Source organism: Neolamprologus multifasciatus, chromosome 12 (genome assembly GCF_963576455.1).
Source record: "Neolamprologus multifasciatus chromosome 12, fNeoMul1.2, whole genome shotgun sequence".
In the NCBI taxonomy this organism is placed as follows: Eukaryota; Metazoa; Chordata; class Actinopteri; order Cichliformes; family Cichlidae; genus Neolamprologus; species Neolamprologus multifasciatus.
The window spans coordinates 29,540,008-29,554,829 of record NC_140450.1 but is presented as its reverse complement, the minus strand read 5'-3'; the positions used below and the strand labels follow the sequence as shown (position 1 = coordinate 29,554,829).

The window sequence follows — 14,822 nt, the reverse complement described above, 5'->3', positions numbered from 1 at the left end:
ATTGAATTGAACTAAATCAGGCAACCTCAAATATATGGGTTCAATTTTAAAATTCACGCTGAATCCTGTAGCTGACCAGAGTAGTGAGTGTATAGTTATAAGCCATAAAAACAAAACAAAAAACTGAAAGACCCTGGAAAAGCTCCTTACATCTTGGAGAACTGTGGAGCTTCTTAATAATTCTGAAATTAAAAGTCAACCTTTTCACCTTAGACAGTGTTAAGTCACCCTTTTCAGTAAACATATTGTTTAAAGGAGCTTTAATAGTCCATTACTGAACATATAAGAATTTGTTTTCTGCCACATGTTTCAAAAGTGAAAAATTTATTTCCTCCCATAACGGAATTCCTTTTTCAGATCTTACCTTCATCACACTCTGAGTCCTCCAGGCAGAAACTTGCTTTGTGTCCTTCAGCCACTTTGGTTCCATTGAGGCTGAATAGGTCATAGATGGTGAACACCTCCATGCTATGATAATGCCTACACACAAAGACGGGAACATACTTCAGCCTTTAAAAGAAGACACTTCTTGTCTTTTTAGCCCTAGTCTCAAGGGCACCGGCGTTCTTTAAATAAAAACTAAATAAATTTTTAAAAAAGCATCTCAACCAAATAGCACCTGTAAAAACAGCATGTCCCTTAGAAAGAGTCATTTCTTTCAGTGATTCTGACCGTCCTGATATACTGAAAGCTGCCAACAGTCCACTGACTTTTTGCTTGTAGTTTTTAATGAAGGTGTAATTTATGTTTCTAAAGGGGATTTAGTAGGTGTATAAATCCAGTGCTTGTAACGAGAAAAGGTCTGACAGCCATCAGCATGAACCCTCTGAGGTCTTAGTCATCACAGGTGGTAATTCCTGACACTAACCCTGCATCTTGGAGAAAGCAAAAATGCACCTTTTGGGAAAACAGATGTTGAAATGAATTGTTCTTTCAAGATTTGGAAGAACAATTTGATCAAAAAAAAAAAAAAAAATTCTGATTGCCCGGGGTTAGTGATCAAGAATGCGATCACTTGATAAAATCTAGTATCAAACCTCCAAAACAGTGCTTGTACTTTCACTGACCTGTGACAGTCATGCCACACCCACGAGTGCTTGTCAGCTTTGGGTCGGAAGTCGGACTGGCCATTGTTGTGTATCTGTGAGGAGAAGCGCAGCAGGCGGCGGTAGGTGTTGGCAGGAACCTCGCTGGATGTGGAGGACAGGCAGTTTTCCTCATATGCACACTGCAGCATGAACATGGGCCGATCCTCCATGTAGGTGGTCTGCTCCACCACCTGAGGGTTCAGCACCAGGTCTGGTGCCGCTATAGATAGAAGTGAAAAATACATGCTGCTGAAACATTTTTAGGGACATACAGAAATTGTTCTAGCAGCTCTAGGTCAAAGTTATTTACATTTGTTGAATTAAAACTGAATGTGCAGATTGAAGGAGTAAAAGATTTTCAAGGCTCCAGTCAAAGTAGGTTTAAAAGTGGAAAGGCCAATTTATTTATTCATTCATGATCAGGCTTTGTTGAGGCAAATTTTACACAGATAACATAATATGACTTTTCAGCACACTGCTCATTTCACTGTCTTACTCTCAGAGCAGGAGACCCCGGCAGCGTAGCGGCCGCCTCCTTTGGGGCAGCTGAGGTGGGCTCCATGGTGCAGGCAGTGGGACAGAGACATCTCAGTTCCAGAGCACCGAACGCCACTCATCACCACAGCATCAGCGCTCACCTCACCCGACCAGTACCAGGTCTCCTGTGGAAAAAACACAGTTTACAGATCACAGTGTAGCAACCACAACCTCTCCATATATAGTACAGTATATAGTATGTATGTATATAGTACATTGTATTTTATAAAAACCCTCCTAACTTGGTGGGCTGTCCCTATGACATGTTAATGCTGCTGAATCCCCTGCAGCAGGAATGCATTTAACTCCTCGTCAGCTTTCAAGTCAAGTCAGCTTTTTTGTATAGAACGTTTAAAAGACATCAAGTGTCATCCAAAGTGTTAAACAGACGTACAATGATAATAAAATAAATGAAGATGAAAGAAATCTATATAAACATCCATACACTTATATACAAATAAGTAAATACAAGCATACATGTACACATACATACATATATATTAAAAAAAAAACAAAAAAACAATAACTAAGACAGAACAGACCAGATTTCAAAGTAATCTGAAAGCCTGTGAAAATAGGTAGGTCTTGAAGTTCGATTTGAAGATTTCCAAAGAGAAGGAGGCCTTTATAAAAGACTGAAGACTGTTCCAGAGTCTCGGAGCAGAGAAAGTATCCTTTAGATTTTAAGTGGGAGCGTGGGACCAGTAAAAGCATCCGATGGGAGGACCAGAGAGTTCGAGCGGGTAAGTGCAGGCTAAAGATCTTAAATGTAACCTGGAGCGGAAGTTTTCATGGGCATGATTATCGTGATAATTTGGGGCTTTTAATGACTTCTTTTAATTATTTTTTTTCCCCTTCCCAGGTTGGAATGATTTATAGTGTACATCTGTACTGACTCTGAAAAAGAAGAAACAGCGCACACATTTGAGTTGATTTTGGAGTATATATATATATATATATATATATATATATATATATATATATATATATATATATATATATATATATATAGAGAGAGAGAGAGAGAGAGAGAGATATATATAGATATAGATAGATATAGATATAGATATATAGATATATATAGATAGAGAGAGAGAGAGAGAGAGAGAGAGAGAGCATTTGTATACAGTGTATAAAAAAAGTATATATCCATCCATCCATCCATCTTCATCCGCTTTATCCGGGGCCAGGTCGCGGGGGCAGCAGCCTAAGCAAAGAGGCCCAGACCTCCCTCTCCCCAGCCACCTCCTCCAGCTCATCCGGGGGAACACCAAGGCGTTCCCAGGCCAGCCGAGAGATATAATCTCTCCAGCGTGTCCTGGGTCTGCCCCGGGGCCTCCTCCCGGTGGGACATGCCTGGAACACCTCACCCAGGAGGCGCCCAGGGGGCATCCTTGTCAGATGCCCAAACCACCTCAGCTGGCTCCTTTCGATGTGGAGCAGCAGCGGCTCTACTCTGAGCCCCTCCCGGATGGCCGAACTTCTCACCCTATCTCTAAGGGAGATGCCAGCCACCCTTCGGAGGAAGCTCATTTCCGCCGCTTGTATCCGCGATCTCGTCCTTTCGGTCACTACCCACAGCTCGTGGCCATAGGTGAGGGTAGGGACGTAGATCGACCGGTAAATTGAGAGCTTCGCTTTTACACTCAGCTCCCTCTTCACCACGACGGACCGGTGCAGCGTCTGCATTACTGCAGCTGCAGCCCCAATCCGTCTGTCGATCTCCGGCTCCCTTCTCCCATCACTCGCGAACAAGACCCCGAGATCCTTGAACTCCTCCACTTGGGGCAGGACCTCATCCCCGACCCAGAGTGGGCACTCCACCCTTTTCCGGCTGAGAACCATGGCCTCAGATTTGGAGGTGCTGATCCTCATTCCCGCTGCTTCACACTCGGCTGCGAACCGCTCCAGTGCGAGCTGGAGGCCCTCACCCGATGAAGCCAACAGAACCACATCATCCGCAAAGATCAGAGATGAGATCCTGAGGCCACCAAAGCGAAAGCCCTCCGCCACTTGGCTGCGCCTAGAAATCCTGTCCATAAAAATTATGAACAGAACCGGTGACAAAGGGCAGCCCTGGCGGAGCCCATCACCCACCGGGAACGAGTCCGACTTATTGCCGGCAATGCGAACCAAGCTCTTGCAACGGTTGTATAGGGATCGAATGGCCCGTAACAAAGGGCCAGACACCCCATACTCCCGCAACACCTCCCACAGGACACCCTGAGGGACACGGTCGAATGCCTTCTCCAAGTCCACAAAACACATGTAGACTGGTTGGGCAAACTCCCATGCACCCTCAAGTATTCTCGAGAGGATGAAGAGCTGGTCCAGTGTTCCGCGACCAGGACGAAAACCGCATTGTTCCTCCTGCATCAGAGGTTCGACTAGCGGACGAACTCTCCTTTCCAGCACCCTGGCATAGACTTTCCCGGGGAGGCTGAGGAGTGTGATCCCCCTGTAGTTGGAACACACCCTCCGGTCCCCCTTCTTAAAGATGGGGACCACCACCCCGGTCTGCCAATCCACGGGTACTGCCCCTGATCTCCACGCAACATTGCAGAGGCGTGTCAACCAGGACAGCCCTACAACGTCCAGAGCCTTCAGGAACTCGGGGCGGACCTCATCAACACCAGGGGCTCTGCCACCAAGGAGTTGTTTAACTGCCTCAGTGACCTCGCCCCCGGAAATTGGCGGGTCATTCCCCTCATCCCCAGACTCTGCTTCCTCCTCGGAAGACGTGTCAGTGGGATTAAGGAGGTCCTCGAAGTATTCCTTCCACCGCCTGACAATTTTCTCAGTCGACGTCAGCAGCGCTCCGCCAGCACTATACACAGTGCAGGTAGAGCACCGCTTTCCCCTCCTGAGACGCCTGACGGTTTGCCAGAACCTCTTCGAGGCAGTCCGAAAGTCTTTTTCCATGGCCTCTCCGAACTCCTCCCACACCCGAGTTTTTGCTTCAGCCACTGCCCGAGCCGCATTCCGCTTGGCCTGTCGATACCTGTCGGCTGCCTCCGGAGTCCCACAGGCTAACCAAGCCCGATAGGACTCCTTCTTCAGCCTGATGGCTCCCTTCACCTCTGGTGTCCACCATTTGGTTCGGGGATTACCACCACGGCAGGCACCAACCACCTTGCGGCCGCAGCTCAATGCAGCAGCTTCGGCAATGGAGGCGCTGAATATGGTCCATTCGGACTCAATGTCCCCCGCCTCCCTCGGAATGCTGTTGAAGCTCTGCCGGAGGTGTGCGTTGAAGATCTCGCGGACTGGGGCCTCTGCTAGTCGTTCCCAGCACACCCTCACTACGCGTTTAGGTGCAGCGTCCTCCCCCGCCACCTGATCCAACTCACCACCAGGTGGTGATCAGTTGACAGCTCAGCCCCTCTCTTTACCCGAGTGTCCAGAACATATGGTCGCAGGTCTGGTGATACGATTACAAAATCGATCATCGACCTACGGCCTAGAGCGTCCTGGTGCCACGTGCACTTATGGACACTCTTATGTTCGAACAAGGTGTTCGTTATGGCCAAACTGTGATTAGCACAGAAGTCCAATAACAAAGCACCGCTCGGGTTCAGATCAGGGAGGCCGTTCCTCCCAATCACGCCCCTCCAGGTCTCGCTGTCGTTACCCACGTGAGCATTGAAGTCTCCCAGCAGGACAACAGAGTCTCCAGGTGGAGCACCTTCCAGCACCCCCCCCAGGGACTCTAAGAAGGCTGGGTACTCCGAACTGCCACTCGGCGCATAAGCGCAGATGACAGTCAGGACCCGTTCCCCGACCCTAAGGCGCAGGGAACAAACCCTCTCGTCCACCGGGAAAAACCCCAACGTACCGGCAGCAAGCCGAGGGGATATTAGAATACCCACCCCAGCCCGCCGCCTCTCACCAGGGGCAACTCCAGACTGAGACAGAGTCCAGCCCCTCTCCAGGAGACTGGTTCCAGAGCCCAAGCCGTGCGTAGAGGTGAGCCCGACTATATCTAGCCGGTACCTCTCAACCTCACGCACTAACTCAGGCTCCTTCCCCACCAGAGAGGTGACATTCCATGTCCCTATTGCCAGTCTTGGCAGCCGGGGGTCAGTCCGCCAGGGCCTCCGCTCCTGGCCGCCACCCGGCACACAATGCACCCGACCCCTATGGCGCCTCCTGCGGGTGGTGGGCCTGCGGGAGGATGGGCCCATGTCTCCTCTTCGGGCTGTGCCCGGCCGGGCCAAAAAAAAAAAAAAAGTATATATACAGGATCAAATTCGATTACAATGAGGTGGTGCTGAAGATTCTTCTAACTTGATAAGGCCAGGGCCTCTTGTTAGTGATCATGATTGACTACAACTAGTAGTTTTTCTTTGGCAGCATAAAAATGACTTATTTGACAGCACCCACTAAATTGACCAATACTCAGAACAATGAAAAAATGTGACATTTGCCCAACAGTTTTCAAAAGCAAAAATGTACTTTTAAGTAATCAAATTTAGTTAATCCAAGTCATTCTGAAAAAGAAAACCCTTACCCTAGCCTGGGAGGGCTTATACTTCAATTATCACAGAAAACAACACTGCAGGTTTAGTTGCTTGTGCTTGTGGACTTTCAGGTTCTGATTATGAATGAAATAATCCTAGGGGACTGATACACATCAGAAAATGTAATGTCTTTATGTTTCTCATTTAGTTATTATTTTTCAAGTTCTGTTTTACTTTGGTACTTACTTATTTTTAGTGTCTCACATTTGGTTTTACTTCCCCTCCTGTCTCATTGAATAAAGTGTCCACTGCTGTGTCTTGTTTTCACTAGCTGTGTCCACTTCCCCTGACTGCCCTTCTGTGTCTATATAGTGTTGACTTCCCCTCAGTCCCTTGTGTCAGTCTCTGTTAACCTCAATGTCTTCAGCCAGTTATGGATTTGGCTTAGTGTTGTGATGGCTTTTTCTGCAGCCAAAATAATTGTTTGCTCTTGGTTTAGTTTGTGATGATTTTCCATATTGTAGCGTTTTATTGCCCGTTTGTTTGTTTTTTGTCAAAAAGCGCAACTTAAAAGTTAAAGCTCTGTCTCATGAGCTCTTATCTCTAATCGTATCTCTAATGTATCGTTACACTGACAGATGATGAAAAAAGCTGCACAGCATGTAATACAGTAAATGGATTCCTGTTACAGCTGAGAGTCCTTCACACTCCTGCTGGAAGGCAAACACCTTATAATCATACGCTCTTCATTTCATGGCTGTGCAAACACTTTCATAAAGCTGTTAGCACAAAGCCCCTCAGCCTCCTTATCTGCTTCTACTATTACCCTGCTGCACTGTAAACAGTGTTTTGGGCCGCCCCCCAGTTCACACCCAGGCCTCTCACTCCTAACGTCTTACAGGTGTCTGTGTTTATTAAAAAAATGGAAGGCTGTGTATATACACAGAGCCACAGGACAGTGGCATGCATGGAAGTATGTAGCTGATATATTTAATCTATTTTTTTTTATCAAAATGAAAAAATAAATTAAGTCAAATATTTTTGCACAGTCAAATTAAAAAAAAATTACAAATTTAAAATGCATAAATACCTAAAATTAAAAAATGCAAATTTTGTTATTCATATAGCCTCAAATTGTTAAAACGATTTTCCATTTTCAAATTAGCAGACAATGTGCAGCCCTGAAGTTGACCAGATAAAAAACAAGAAATATTCATCCCATTTTTGGAAAAAGATTTTGTTACAACAGTTGAAATGATAATGAAGCTTAAAGTTTTGATTGGAAGCAAACAAATTTATTTATTAATTTGTGTTGTTCCAGTCTTCTGCTTGGAGTGAAAATTACTTGTAATTACAGTCATTTGGATTGTTGAACCATAAAAATACAACTACAATTTAAAATGAACTGCACAACATTCAAACCTACTCATAGCCCAAATTTTAATTTTATAAACTTATTTTGTATTGTCCACTGTATTGTCTACATATAGAGTACTCTTCCTATAACTCCCACCCTGGAAGGATAGATACATGCTAGTAAAAGCCGGTAAACAGTTAGCCTTAACATTTGTGCAGAAGCTATCAGCTAGCTGATTTGTCACATGTGTATTTAGAATGAAACATGTGTCATGGCATTGAAACTGAACATTTAACAGTGTTTCCTGAAAACCCTCTCCTGTCTGATCATTTCCTGAGAACATTTACATTTACAATAATTGATTACACAGCAGTGGAGAGTAGACTTTATCACAGTAGATGTCTTTCTGAAAGCGCTGTAACTAAGTTTAAGAATATAATCCACCCACTGTTATCATCTTCAATGCTCTGTACCAACATAGAGCAGAGCAGCTACCTGAATACTACTCCAACAGAGGTCGATTATCTTATTAATAATTTTACCTCCTCACTACGTACGACTCTGGATACTGTAGCTCCGGTGAAAACTAAGGCCTCAAATCAGAAGTACTTGACTCTGTGGTATAATTCTCAAACACGTAGCCTAAAGCAGATAACTCGTAAGCTGGAGAGGAAATGGTGTGACAATAATTTAGAGGATCATCATTTAGCCTGGGGAAATAGTTTGTTCCTTTATAAGAAAGCCCTCCGCAAAGCCAGAACATCTTACTACTCATCACTGATTGAAGAAAATAAGAACAACCCCAGGTTTCTCTTAAGCACTGTAGCCAGGCTGACAAAAAGTCAGAGTACTGTTCAGCCAACCATCCCTTTAACGTTAACTAGTAATGACTTCATGAACTTCTTCACAAATAAAATTTTTATCATTAGAGAAAAAATTACCAATAATCATCCCACAGATGTAATATTATCTACAGCTACTCTTAGTACCATTGATGTTAAGTTAGACTCTTTTTCTCCAATTGATCTTTCTGAGTTAACTTCAATAATTACTTCCTCCAAACCATCAACGTGTCTTTTAGACCCCATTCCTACAAAACTGCTCAAAGAAGTCCTGCCAATAATTAATGCTTCAATCTTAAATGTGATCAACTTATCTCTAATAATCGGCTATGTACCACAGGCCTTCAAGCTGGCTGTAGTTAAACCTTTACTCAAAAAGCATCTCTAGACCCAGCAGTCTTAGCTAATTATAGGCCAATCTCCAACCTTCCTTTCATATCAAAAATCCTTGAAAGAGTAGTTGTCAAACAGCTAACAGATCATCTGCAGAGGAATGGCTTCATTGAAGAGTTTCAGTCAGGTTTCAGAGTTCATCACAGCACAGAAACAGCTTTAGTGAAGGTTACAAATGATCTTCTTATGGCCTCCGACAGTGGACTCATCTCTGTGCTTGTCCTGCTAGACCTCAGTGCAGCGTTCGATACTGTTGACCATAATATCCTATTAGAGCGATTAGAGCCTGCTGTAGGTATTACAGGTACTGTGCTGCAGTGGTTTGTATCATATCTGTCTAATAAACTCCAATTTGTGCATGTAAATGGAGAGTCCTCTTCACACACTGAGGTTAATTATGGAGTTCCACAGGGTTCAGTGCTAGGACCAATTCTGTTTACATTATACATGCTTCCCCTAGGCAGCATCATTAGAAGACATAGCATAAATTTTTACTGCTATGCTGATGACACGCAGCTCTATCTGTCCATGAAGCCAGATAACACACACCAATAAGTTAAACTGCAGGAATGTCTTAAAGACAAAGACCTGGATGGCCGCTAACTTTCTGCTTCTTAATTCAGATAAAACTGAGGTTATTTTACTCGGCCCTGAAAATCTTAGAAATATGGTATCTAAGCAGATTCTTACTCTGGATGGCATTACCTTGGTCTCCAGTAACGCTGTGAGGAACCTTGGAGTCATTTTTGAACAAGACATGTCCTTCAATGCACATATTAAACAAATATGTAAGACTGCTTTTGCACAACATCTCTAAAATTAGAAATATCCTGTCTCAGAGTGACGCTGAAAAACTAGTTCATGCATTTATTACTTCCAGGTTGAAAATCCTGCTCCTCACATACAAGGTCTTAAATAATCAGGCCCCATCTTATTTTAATGACCTTGTAGTACCATATCACCCTATTAGAGCACTTCGCTCTCGCTCTGCAGGCCTACTTGTTGTTCCTAGAGTATTTAAAAGTAGAATGGGAGGAAGAGCCTTCAGTTTTCAGGCCCCTCCTTCTGTCGAACCAGCTTCCACTTTGGATTCGGGAGACAGACACTATCTCTACTTTCAAGATTAGGTTTAAAACTTTCCTTTTTGCTAAAGCATATAGTGAGGGCTGGACCAGGTGACCCTGAATCCTCCCTTAGTTATGCTGCAATAGATGTAGGCTGCCGGGGGATTCCCATGATGCATTGAGTTTTTCCTTTCCAGTCACCTTTCTCACTCACTATGTGTTAATAGACCTCTCTTTATTGAATCATATCTGTTATTAATCTCTGTCTCTCTTCCACAGCATGTCTTTATCTTGTCTTCCTTTTCTCACCCCAACCGGTCGCAGCAGATGGCCCCGCCCCTCCCTGAGCCTGGTTCTGCTGGAGGTTTCTTCCTGTTAAAAGGAAGTTTTTCCTTCCCACTGTCGCCAAAGTGCTTGCTCATAAGGGGTTATATGATTGTTGGGCTTTTCTCTGTATCTATTATTGTACGCTCTACTGTAGAATATAAAGCGCCTCGAGGTGACTGCTGTTGTGATTTGGCGCTATATAAATAAAATTGAATTGAATTGAACTGTGAATGTACAAAACTATGAACCTACAGTCTTTTTAATATTATATATGTAGATGAAAGTAATTTCATTACTGCACACTACATGACTAAAAAGTCTCAGGAATTTATGTCACATAACCCTAACAGCTGAGTTTCCAGACTCGACAGCTAATTCTGATCATAATATACACCAAACAAAGCTCACTGACAGCCAACTGATGCAAACAGTGATTTAACAACTGACAGTTCCTTTTCTGTACTGGACCATTCAGCCCATCCAAAAGAAAAGCAGAATTTTTAGTTTTTCTGCGCTGTGGGAATGTGGAAGCCCAAACACTCATGATTTGGCTGTAGGTATTCTAGTTCTCTCTGCTGTCTAGAGAGCAAACTTCTTAAAAAAAAAAAAAAGGAAAAAGAAAGACTCCTAAAACAAGTGGAAAGTTTCTTCTTTGTGTCATAGTAGTACATTTTGTATCCCATGCTCCACTGGCAGCACAAGCTATTTGCTGGAAGCTGCTTTCAGTGCTCTGTCGATACATTATTGCTGAGTTAGCTTTGTTCCTTGGATGTGGGTATATATACACTTTATTTCAAAAGAAAGTAAAACGCATCTGTGAATTTATTGGTGGTGTTAATTAACATAAATGCAGAGACTGTTAAATTTGTGCCAGCCTGATTTATGCTATCCAATTAACTACTAGAATAACCAAGAGGCTTTGAGTTGCTGCACAGCAGGTCAACTGAACATGTTTAAAAAAGGAAGAGTTCTAAAGAGAATAACGGTGGACTTTCAATAATGAATTACAAATGCAGCGCCTATTCATGACTTTAAATTAAGCAGCACTTTCAAAGAAATCATCCACTTTGAGGAAATCAGCCCAACAAACTAAACTCGCATAGCTTTGTCTCTTTTAACTAGCTTTTTGTGGAAAATGTCTATTGGCTCATTTTCTATAAACTATAAACTAAAGATGAAGAGTCCACGGAGAACTGTGGAGAGGTTGTGCTCAGATTCATACAGTCTGGCTATAAGAACACAAAATTTGTTGGTTTACATTTTAGACATCTAAAGATTTTCACACGCCCAGGCAAACTGATTCCCACCCCCTGGCTGCTGTGACTCATACCTGGAAAGCATTGCTGGCAAAGCCCAGACCCAGCTGTCTACAGACAACCATGGCCTCCATGGTTCGCCAGCCCTCGCTGCACACCGTCCCCCACACCAGAGAGCCATTTCTCTCCACCAGCACCTCCACACGGCCTTCATACGGGTTACGACCTCCACTCAGACGCAGCTGTGGGTGTGGAAAAAAACAACACGGGACTGTTGATGATCATCAGTGCTCTTGGAAGGGACACATTTACAGTGCTTGTTGCTATTAAATGCAAAATGAATACAGATTTAATCAAGATTTCACTGGTACACCTCTACTGCACCTTGTACACTTCATACATACTTTTGTATGTAGTAATGTTCCTCTCAGAGGTCTAAGTCATGACTTAACCTGGGTTCACTCCTGTTCATCCTGTAAACACTTCCTGGCTGAATTTGAGGCAATTTCTGTACAATGAGATTAATCAGCTCTGCGTTGTATCAGGTAAACATCTACGTACTTTCAGAAATGACGTTTTCATATTGTAAAAATTGCAGTGTGTCAAGCATTGCATTGCAACACATGTTAGCACAAACTAAAGAACACTTAAAGTATTCATGTTATTATGTTATACAGTAGAAGGAACTCCAGTTCTTGCCTACTGGACGAACTGCTGAGTGTTGCACTGTGAACTCATTTCCTAGAGCAGCTGTGTTAACCAGCATTTGACTGTAGTAAAATGGAAACCAACCCTTTCCTGGAAGCCCATTTTTGGGACATTACATCTGACGGCTGCATCCTCCTCATGGCTACAACCCAGAGCCTCCTTATTGAACGAACACTCAGTTATGGACTTCTCAAATCCTGAACACTCCACCTCATTCATATGCACTGGACCCATACCTGAAAAATGCACACAAAGAAGCAGATTCAGTTTGAATCCCACTGAAGGTGACTGAGGGAACACAGATCTGTATGTTGGGTCTTGTTACATATCATTAAAAAACAATTTTGGTGTAATAAAAAAATCTAAAATTCAAAGTTTCAAAGAAAAACATGTTTTCTTTCCTAGAGTGAGGCGCCTACATGCTAAATATAAGGTCAGAGTCAAAAGTTAATTAGTTTAGCATTAAGGCAAGAAACTAGGAGAAAACAGAAAAACTGGAAGTAGGAATTAGCATCTATCAAGAAGCCGGTGCAGAAGGTTTTCAGTCTATTGCAGTTTATAGTGTAATAAATTGCATTTTAAAATATAAGCTTAGTAACCCATCATGTTTCCTGTTTGCTTTTTTCAGTCTTCTAGGTGTATCCACCTGTTGTAAACTGAATGAATTAAACATTTGTAATTGTTCTGTAGTTTAATTATTGTCCATTGTTCTCCAATGGAACAATTGGCCATGGAAAGATAGGGTCGGGGTTCAGAGCTCAGCAAGGTTAAATATCTGAGGATCTTGTTCTGTGTCCCAACCCTCATTATCTCTGGTTACAGGGGCACCTCTAGAATTATTTCGTAGAGGTGGCTATATGGGGGTTACTGAAAATATTGTGGTGGCGCACTAAAACCAGAATTTCCAGTTTTATTATGCTGTCGTCAAATATAGGTTAGTTGAAAATTATGGCAAAAAAAGGGAAAGAAAAGAATGATATGCCGAGTTAATTTCCTGCTATTAATTACTGAAAATAGGTACATATGAAAAACAAATACGATTTTGAAATCCATAATGATCAGTTTTGATTGATTGGATTGTATAAGAGTTTGAACTGTTGCCTATCTATGCTGGATCTGAGATGCACCAGTGATCTCTCCATGGATTGGCACCAGTTTTTCTGCAAACTTATGCAGCGTGGCAGGGCTCGGCCTTACGTATGTGTAAGAGCTTAGACATCTGGAGGAGAGCTGCTGCTCCTTGCTGTAGAAAGGAGAAAGCTGAAGCATTGCAGTAGGAGACCCAGAGCATGCCCAAAACTCGTTGGGGGTGATTATAGATCTAATTTAACGTGGTAGCACATCACGATCCAAGAAGAGGAATTGAAAAAAAAAACACTGGACCTCTCTGTGACCCTGTGAGCCTGCTGTTACTGTGACATAACACAATAAAAGGAAGAAAATGGATGGATGGACATAATCATGTTCTCCCAAACAGTTTCCACAACATGCCGTGTTGCTCAAACCCTTAAGCTGTGTTTTGAAGAAAAGCAAAAAAGGCTTTTTGTAAAAAACAGTCAGTTAATAGCATCTGTTAGAATATCTCCTGATAGGCAAGACATGGAAGAACAACGTTTTAAAGAAACAAAAAAATAGATATTCACTGATGATGACTTAAACCACTGAGGGTTAGAGAGTTTCTGTTTGTCCTTAGAACCTTTAGAACCACTAAAACCCATCAGGAGCAGCAGTCTATCTAAAAGTGTTAGAAGTCCTTTAAAAGAATTTGCAGAGCAAAGAATTTGCTGCTTCTCAGCAGCTCAGACTGGACAGAACTAAGGAAAGCATGAATTTAAATATACAGAGATTCTTGGTCCAAAACCAAAATAAATCTGCAAATCTTTTTGTTTTAATCACTTTTGTTTAGAGAGTGTAGTCTAATAGTAAGTTAAAAAAGCAAAAACCCCACATATGCCCAGGGTTCCTTTACAAACTAATCATACAAAGAAGCAGACCACGGAGCTAAATAGGAAAGACTAAGTCAGCTAAGCATGGAAACAGAAGGTCATACATGCAAGAGGATCAATAAATCAAACAACTCAACAACTAGAACAGTTCCACAACAGCAACTACACATCACATTGCCTGATGATTTCTGAGGCCCTGTGAGCACAAATGTAAAGCCACTTAACCTGCAGATCAGCTCAGTCTGCTCCACAGACACAAAGTATTAATTGTTCAAGTCTGACTTGTATGTTATGTCTTTATAACTATAACATATCTATTTCCAATTTTCCCTTTGTCTTATGGTGTAGAATTACTATCTGGGCTGACTTCTATTTTCCATGAAACATTAAAGGCAGTGATGAGAAACCCTGATGGAAAAAGCTACTTTCTCTTCCTTTCAAATTTTTCCACGTCTAACGTGACTGGAATGTGCAGCAGTGTACAGCATGTCCCTGCCTTTTCTGAAGAAATGTTCTTCTTGTTGCCAGGTATCCACACACTACTAGAGAAAATGTGATTTTTCCACCTTATATATGCTGAAAAACAAGTAAGCTATGTGTTTAATACACTTGAACACTGGTGATATATCTGCTGCATGTGTACGTTAGAAGTGTGTTTGTGCCACATTTTTGTTAGGTGTGTGCTGCTGACTTCCAAACCTGCCAGTGGCATAATGCAGCTCGTGCAGGTTATGAAAACCTTAAAGTGAAGCTGCTCACAATAAAAGCCTCCACTGAAAATAAGCAGTCAGTGGAAAAACAAACCCCAAAACAACAGACAAGAATCACAAACTTTGCTGTGTAC

At 42.7% G+C, this 14,822-nt stretch overlaps 1 protein-coding gene across 4 annotated transcripts in view; it reads right to left on the bottom strand.

Moving 5' to 3' along the window:
• The window catches only part of loxl2b (lysyl oxidase-like 2b), a 62,902-nt gene that overhangs the window by 8,771 nt on the left and 39,309 nt on the right, over positions 1-14,822 (bottom strand). For all 4 annotated transcript variants that reach the window (XR_014877266.1, XR_014877265.1, XM_085180738.1 and 1 more), the window contains exons 7-11: positions 12,117-12,268; positions 11,399-11,566; positions 1,585-1,750; positions 1,068-1,308; positions 365-480 (exon numbers count right to left, since the gene is read on the bottom strand). Coding sequence is in view for 2 of the 4 variants with exons in the window: in XM_085180738.1 (XP_085036864.1) it covers positions 365-480; positions 1,068-1,308; positions 1,585-1,750; positions 11,399-11,566; positions 12,117-12,268 (843 nt within the window). In the remaining 2 variants the exon portion in view is untranslated. The remainder of the gene's footprint in view (positions 1-364; positions 481-1,067; positions 1,309-1,584; positions 1,751-11,398; positions 11,567-12,116; positions 12,269-14,822) is intronic.